Here is an 8,275-nt window from a genome sequence, read left to right on the forward strand (position 1 = left end):
GTGTCCCTGCTCTGTCTCGCCCGGACCCTTCGACGCTGCCAGTGTGAAGAGGACGGCCAAGTCTTCTTCAGCCTTGACGACGGCGCCACCAAATTCACCGACCTGATTCAGCTGGTGGAGTTCTACCAGCTCAACAGAGGAGTGCTGCCTTGTAAACTCAAACACCCGTGCACCGTCGTGGCCTTATGACACCTCCGGATCGTCTGACCCCATGACCCCTATCACTTGACCTGACTCTGCCTAAAACAAACAAAACAAAAAGAATCTTTCTGTCGGGTGGTTCTTTTGTTTTTATCTTTATAAGAAGCTGGTGAATTGACTGATGTTTCATTGTTGTTGTTTTATATTGTCGAGTCCGCCAGAGACTGCTGACTTGTTGGATTTCTTTTACTTTGCATGGATGTTTGAGGAGTCAGATGCACAACTTCGCCCACGAGGTTCCTCCGTCAAAGAAGAGAGAACAGAAAGGAAAAAAAAAAAAACACTGCCATTTGTGTCAATGCTGAATGATGCAAAATCTTCCGCAATCTTGCTATCCACAGTCATCAATAAGCTTGGACCCAAAATCCTTCAAGGTTGAATCTCACAGTTCAAGTGTAGACTGTATTTTCCTTCAACTGGACAATCAGCAGGACAATTCGAGCTTTCGTTTGGACCACTTCCCTCTCTGAGAACTAACAGTCCTACCGTTCGTACTTTTCATCACACATCCTCAAAGAATATACTGTAGATGGAGAGTTGATTGTTTTGCACTCATCGACATGGGAGAGGCCTTTGACAGTGCATGACCTCTAACGCTTTTGCATTACTTAACTGTGAGATGGTGCCACCGCCCTCTAGTGTCATAGGCATGCAAGGACATGTCCAAAAGCAACAAGGATGAGATTTGGAGGCATCAGGAAGAGTGTTGCTGTTGAATCCTTTTGAGGTTCGGAGACAACAGAAGTTTGTCAAGTGAGACCACCCTGGAGAGAAAGGCTGAGGAAAACTCTGGAACTATTGGAACAAAGTAATTTTTTAATGGTGGACAAAGAAAGTCTGCATTGTCCGCCCTCTCAGAATTTCATTTGCTCATCTCTGACAGCAAACAGGGTTTCTTTTCTTATTGATAAATTCATTGCAGTTATGTATTGTTAACAATTTTGTTTTAAGTCAATTTTTTTTTTGCATTCTGGATACTTGCAACTCTTCATTATTTACCTAAGCTACAATAGGGTCACTCTGTACTTGTTATTCTATTGCACGCTCCACTTCTCAAAAGTTTTTCCCAGACAACTTCCACAAAAGTGAATAAGCATCAGTCAAACCATGGTGACGTTCAGGGTAAAATAACAAGTCATGAAACTAGAACAGTGGCAAGTGCAGTCATATGCAGTAGTTTATCAATTTTCTTTCACTGCAGGCAAATGCATACATAAAGCTACCTGTTGCATAAGATAAAGTGGGACAATGGAGGGCATCAGTTTTTTTTGTCTGATCCTCCTCGCCGTGGCACAGGGGGGGAGGATAACCACTAGCATCTCCTTCAGGAGTTTTACCCACATAACTGTCAGCAGATCAAAGGAAACACAATCTTCAGACTGGAGACGCAGTGGATCGATCCTATGGGCAACATCTGTCCTGGTTCTTGTCCCTCTTTTCACATATGTTCCAGAAATCCCCTGCTGCCTGCTGGAAGTCAGTGAGATGGTGTCAAACATGAATGTGGCTAGGAACATGGTTTATTGTGCTCTGGCTCCACACTGATAGCAGACTCTGTGCATTACGTTCGGCATAATGCGGCCTTTTACTGCCTGTGAACAAACAGTGTCACTGCACTCCACCTATTTATGAATTCAGACAGACGATCAACAAAAAAGTTATCTGCTGCTACAGTGTGGGAAAAAAAAATGTGTAAGGAAAGAAGTTTCTCGCATATCAGACTATTGAAAACAAACAATAGCTCCGTCTATAAAGTGAAAATACTCAGCGGTGTGGAAGCAGCCAAGAAACTGGAAATGTTATGGCTCAGACATCAGATTGAAAAATCCCACTGGGCCCTATTTTATTTTAACCTCCTTCATTTGAGTTTACTGACTTGCCCCCTACATGCTTTGCTTTTGAATGATAGTGAGAGCATCAGACTGAGAGCAGAGGGCATACAACTCTTACTGAGTTAGTTTGAGAGCACTGGATACAGCTACCTTTTCTCCCAGATGATATCATTTCATCAAAAAACTATTGTTTTCCTGTTACCAGCCAAGGTCACTCAAACCCCCATTAATATTTTAATGGATTTCCCTTTGTGTTTTGGCCAAATGGAGCTCCTCTAATTAACCACAGTGAGCGGAAGAAATCAGCAGGGTGTCTCTAAATAACCTTGATCCAGTTTCTTTTTGAACAGTTACAGATACTGTTTATTGAGGCACTGATTTATCATGTATGGCTGACTGGAACTAAATGGATAACAGACAAAACCTACCCATCCCCAAGACATAAGTCAATGCTTGAAATTCTTGTCTGGATTTCTGTTGATATTTCAAGTCAACCTGGTTTATCACTTCACACAAATCACAGTGAATTAGGTTCAGAATCACCCTCTTTGAAATGTCTTACAACAAACAGCAGTTTTTTTCCATGTTTTGTTTTTCTGTTTCTTCACCCCGAAATTGTAAAACACTCAAGTTTTTATTGGTTCAAGGTTTTGCTGGTGGTAGTTCTGTTCAGGCCACTATTCAGCAGATTATTAGAAATCTATTTGTATTTACCAACATCAACAGCCATCATTTATTTACTTGCAGATTTTTTTTAAGGTATATTGAACATCTGAGATGCAGAATAGCCGCACTATATTGACACTTTGCGTGGTCACCATCTAAGATGCAATGACTCAATCATTTTTTAAAGTATTGTTACAGCAAAATGTATTTATTTATCTGGATGTGACTGATTACTTGAAAATTTTAGATTTCTTTTTCTCAGCGCTGTTCTGTTTTCTTTTGTCATTACCATGAAATGATTGACCAGTGTGATTTATTATTATTATTATTATTATTAATTATATTATTATTATTGTAATGATCTAGCATCTATTGAGGTTTTTCTTTTCTTTTTTTTATTTTAGTTTTTATTATTCAAAATAATTTTGTCATCATCAACACTTGTTATGAAGTGATGTTTTAAAGCACACTGGCATCCATAGTGTTAACATTGTCATTCCAATAGATTACAGGCGGAATGTTGTGACATTGCAAAAGAACAAACAAACTTGAGTTTCCCAAAGCATTAGTCGAAAAGATGTTTTTCATACCCGCTTCAATTATTTTTCTCCCCGACCTATAAAAAGATCTTCTTTTAAGAATTCCAGCCACTTTATGTTAAAAAGCATCAGGTTCTCTTATCATCACTGTGTTGTGGTGACTTAAACCAGAAAAAAAATAGATATAAAGATATAATAGATGTAAAACTACAAATGTTTTGGGAAACTGAGTCAAATAATCCTCAACATGCTCATTATTGACTGTTTAAACACCCTTCCTTGAAGAGAGAATTGTAGAAATTTAGATGTAGGGAAAAAAAAAAACCTTTATATTCAAGTTAAACCTTTTCAATGAAAATTGATAAAATTCCTAGATTAGATATAATTGAAGAAATGTACAACAACAATGTTGTTGTACACACACACACACACACACACACACACACACACACACACACACACACACACATAAAATAAGACATTGTCACAATTTCCTCTGTGTTAATTTATACCCTTAAAACTGCAATGAACAGGGAACTAACCTTACCGTAACCAAACCATACCAGAGCAGCATTTTTAGATGGGATACAGCATTGATCTCAGAATGAAGAAACTTTAATTGGTAGATAGATTTTATCATTTGCATGAATGTGGATCTTGAGTTTATTGTGTAGGGATTCTGTCATATCTGATATCTGATATGTTGATATTTGGAGGAACCTGGGTTGTAACAGTGCATAAATTCTATTATAGTTGCTGAAAGTCATCTGAAGGTATTAAGCTCTCACTGAAATGTTGATGCTAGTGATTTCTAAGTACTAATCAAAGTCCCCTGAGATTCAGATTCAGTCTACCCACTTTGCTCTTATTCTCAAATTCACAATATTACATTGTTTTCTTTCCGACTGATGTGAGTGGTAGCAGATGTTAAAGTGAGGGACAGGTCAGGTAGCATTGTGAGGTGCAGTTAGTGTTTGCATAAAAAAGTGTCAGAGGGTCTTACTTACTCTAAATGCAAAACGTGGAAAGTAAATTCAATTAGTGAACACATGGACAAATGAATCAGGGGATTTGGACATCCACATTTTTACACTTAACAGAGATGAATGTAACTGGGTTGCTCAGGGTTGACTTGGAGCACATTAAAAACTACTGGTCCATCAGATCTCTAGGACGTTTATGTACAGGATAATGATGACTCGTGAATACTTTAGTTTCATTAAGCTGGGAGTTGTTAACTTTTCTCCATTATGTGCACCACCCGTCTGCTAGTTGTGATTACTTGAAAATATCCTTGCAGCAAAACGGAGTAGATCCAGTTCTATTTAAAGAGTACATTTAGTTTAACAGTGTTTTTAATGTGATTATTTAAGCTGTTCATGAAAAAGCCTAAAATACTTGCCTGGCTACCTGAGCTGATTTAAAGCCCCACCAAACAATGTTACCTATTTGGCCTTAGTCATCACACTGGGCTGGACAACAGCTGAACAATTTGATAAAACACCCTAAATTTTCACGCCATCAGTTCTGGTAATTTAGAAGAGATTCTAATCGAATATTATATTATGCTGTGTCTTAAAGAGATGATCAAGTACACACTCAACAAATAAAATAGCTGACAGGGTAGCACAGTGTCAGTTTCGGTAACCAGGTGACTTGTAACCACAGATGGTGCCTCTGATGACTCCTCTTTCTCTGCATAAACCAGACCTAACATTTGGGCCGAATGACAGACAAAGCCACCCTTCAGAGGGAACCATTCACACTCAAAAACCTTGCAGTTTTACTGAGTACTCAATTAATACAATTCAACAACAGAGAACGGCGCTCTAAAAAGATTCTGGTGAAAGGTGATTGAGAACAAATGCTTGTATTTTCAGCTGCAGTTTCAGTTTACTTTTTGACTCGAAAGTGAACTGGCCCCAATTCTGCAAAGATGGATTGATTATCATCTTGGCTCTTTTGCATTTACAGAACATTTTCACAATGCAAGATACCATGGCTGTACAAATGAGTAAAGTAAAAATATATCTATATATAAAAATATAAACTATTATGTATTTCAGGGAATGCAAAAAAGAAAACAGTAACTTATCTCTTTTTTGTAAGAGAGAGCTCCTGTATTCATAATGTGCTTTGCTTCGATCTGTAAATAGTTGAATGGCTTATAAATCTTAATTGTAACCTTTTCAGGTATTTTTGTACAAATAAGGGACTGATATATTCTGTTTATTGTAATTAGAATAAAACATTAATACATTGATATAAAAAAAAAACCTTCTCTCTGTTTGTCTTTATTGAGGGAAACCGCATTTTGAAACATTTGCTAACTAAAGACTGTAACTCTACTGTACTGTATTGCACTGTAATCTGTTAAATTAAGTTTACAAACGCATGGTATATATGCGTTGCTTGTCATGACTGTTGCATGAACAGTTGTGTGTTTTCCAGATTCAGGTGTGTCCAGAATCTGAAAAAACAAATATTCCACATCTCAAGTCCTATCCTGGGCCAGATACAGATATTACTTTATATTACTGTTCATTAAATTCTATTAAGAGTAACACTTAGTTTGTCCACTAGATGGCACAATGTCACAACAAGTTCATGGGCTGAAAAAAGAATAAGATACCTTAAAAGCATTTGAGTCACTGTAACTTATTCCGGGAAAAGTGCAACACAATTGGAACCAATGCAAAAGTTCCACAGTAAGAACACGCCATTGGTCCTACTGAGAACTGACCCTCTGACACCATCTGTGTGTCACACTTACTGGATTAACAGTCATGCAAAATTAGTGAGGTTTGAAGGCTTAAAGTTGTGTTGTGGGCAAAGAAAAAGATTAACATGTCTGAAGCTTTGCAGTCTGCTGCCAAAGTAACCTTTACGTAACCTTTTGCACAAACATCACAACACAAGGTTAATTTGCTGTACTTTTGTTCTAAAGTATGGAACAAAAGTACAGTTGGATGGAATGAAATCCACTACAGCAGCTCTGAAATAAACATTTCCCTTCTTAAGTTTATAATTTTTTATCATTTATTGACACTGTGTCACAGGGAATGCTATTCACTACAGAGTTTATGTGAATAGCATTATACTGAATCTCCCTAATCCAGACCCTGATCTATGGATATGCCCTATGCCAAATTCAAAATATCAAACAAGGGGACATTTCAAGTTTGGGACAACTTACTTAAATTACTGAGGAAATGACTGATGTCTTTAACACAGACACATATGTGCTTGTTCCTCTGGCCACAAGTGCATATTTAGAGGGGGAAAATAAAGCAATGAGTGATGAGGATTTTAATGAAGGTCCTGTAATGCAGGAAACTGATCCTGCCAGAAAAATCTGTAACAAGCTGTCAGGAAGTGAGTCAACCGAGCGAATGATGGTAGACAACATTTGAAGTGCATCATTGTTAAATGTGAAAGATCATGCGTTTGAGGTCAATAGCAAAGTGTGACCTGGTAAAGTGGGTAGATGTCTGATGGTTTTGTCAGCTTAAATTTAAACTACCGATGGAAAACAAATAAATAACACCAAAATAAACAAATAAAAAGCAACATCTGAACCGTGCTAAATGAACCTGAAGACCAGCACTCAATGAAACCTCATGGTTATTAAGACTCCTAAAATCAAATGCACCCCTTGGGTAGGGGTGGACATCAAGTACTGCTGCAGTGGTGCATGGGGGTGCTGGGTAATTTAACAGGGCCCAGTATGGTTGACCATCGATCTGGCAGTTCAGATACAGCCCTTTGGTGTGACCCGGGCGTCCAACCACTGCACATCAGCCTTGGAGGGGCTCTAGACACTGGAGTGGTAGTCCCCTCACTGTGACACTCCACTGTCGTTTCTCCCGACTCAACACATTTTCTCTCGGACTGGGTAGCTCTGACTTCTGGTGCCGGTGCCGGGCAGTCATGGGCTCTGTGACTAGGCTCATCAGATCGGTAACAGTAGCTGACTAGCAAGGCTTGACTTCGCCTAGATGATGAAGGCCATTGCTGATCTTTGTTTTTAAGCAAGACCTGTACCCCAGTATACTGCACGACTACATGATACACTGTATATTTAGCACTGGAACTGAACACAGAGCCGAAACATTTGCTGGAGACTGTTCATTACTACAGGAGTCTCAGTCATGGTGGCCCATTGCTAGTTATAACTTAACAGAGTCTTGGCCACACAAAAAGTCAACAACCACCTCATACCATAACCACCCTAACAAAACATGACTAACATTGATAATCAAAACATGAACAATAGGTTAAGGTAGAATAGTCCTGTGTAGGAAACACATTCTGCTGACAAAAATGACAGTAAACAGTCAGCCATAAAATCTGTAATAAGCTATCAGGAAGTTGATTAACCGAGCAAATGGCAGGAAATGGTGTCAGATGTTGACATGAATAATTGTTAAATGTGAAGTCATCCATTTGAGGGTGCGACCTGGAAAAGTCATGTCTGATGGTTTCGCCCACTTAAATTTAAACTACCAATGGAAACAAGGCCATTTTTTTCACAAAAAAAAAAAAAAAAAATTAAGGCAACAGCTGAACCACGCTAAACTGACCTAAGGAACAGCACTCCATGAAACCTCAAGATTATTGATGCTATAATTAAATGTAATATGTTGCACAGGATACACACATTATGAACATGGGCACCATAGTAAGGGTGGCTTCTCTTCATTTGCTCTCTTCATCTTTTATTTGTGCAACTATTGTCCACTCCACCTGTTGTCCGCTCCAGTACAAGTGCAAATACCCCTTAATTAATTGAAAAACTATACACTCCGCTAATGATGTTAGGATTCCTGCATGTAACCTTCTAACCTCAATAAATGAGCCTTGTTTCACAGATTAATAGGTAAAGTAATAAAGGTAGTAATAATACTAAAACTCATCCTCCAACTCCTACTATTACTGCTAATTGTTGATGAAAAAGTATAAGACGTGCAAGACATCTTTATTTTTTTGTTTGTTTTTGGGGTGTTCCGTATCTACTTGCACACACACGTAAACACG

General features: G+C 38.4%; 1 protein-coding gene across 3 annotated transcripts in view; it reads left to right on the forward strand.

The window, feature by feature from the left end:
* The window catches only part of grb10b (growth factor receptor-bound protein 10b), a 63,481-nt gene extending 59,788 nt beyond the window's left edge, over window positions 1-3,693 (forward strand). For all 3 annotated transcript variants that reach the window (XM_071468353.1, XM_071468355.1, XM_071468354.1), the window contains exon 17: window positions 43-3,693. In XM_071468353.1, the coding sequence (XP_071324454.1) occupies window positions 43-189 (147 nt within the window). In that variant the 3' untranslated portion in view covers window positions 190-3,693. The remainder of the gene's footprint in view (window positions 1-42) is intronic.
* Window positions 3,694-8,275: the final 4,582 nt, after the last annotated feature.

Source organism: Trachinotus anak, unplaced genomic scaffold (genome assembly GCF_046630095.1).
Source record: "Trachinotus anak isolate AG129_WGS33_773 ecotype Australia unplaced genomic scaffold, CSIRO_AGI_Tana_v1 ptg000032l, whole genome shotgun sequence".
In the NCBI taxonomy this organism is placed as follows: domain Eukaryota; kingdom Metazoa; phylum Chordata; class Actinopteri; order Carangiformes; family Carangidae; genus Trachinotus; species Trachinotus anak.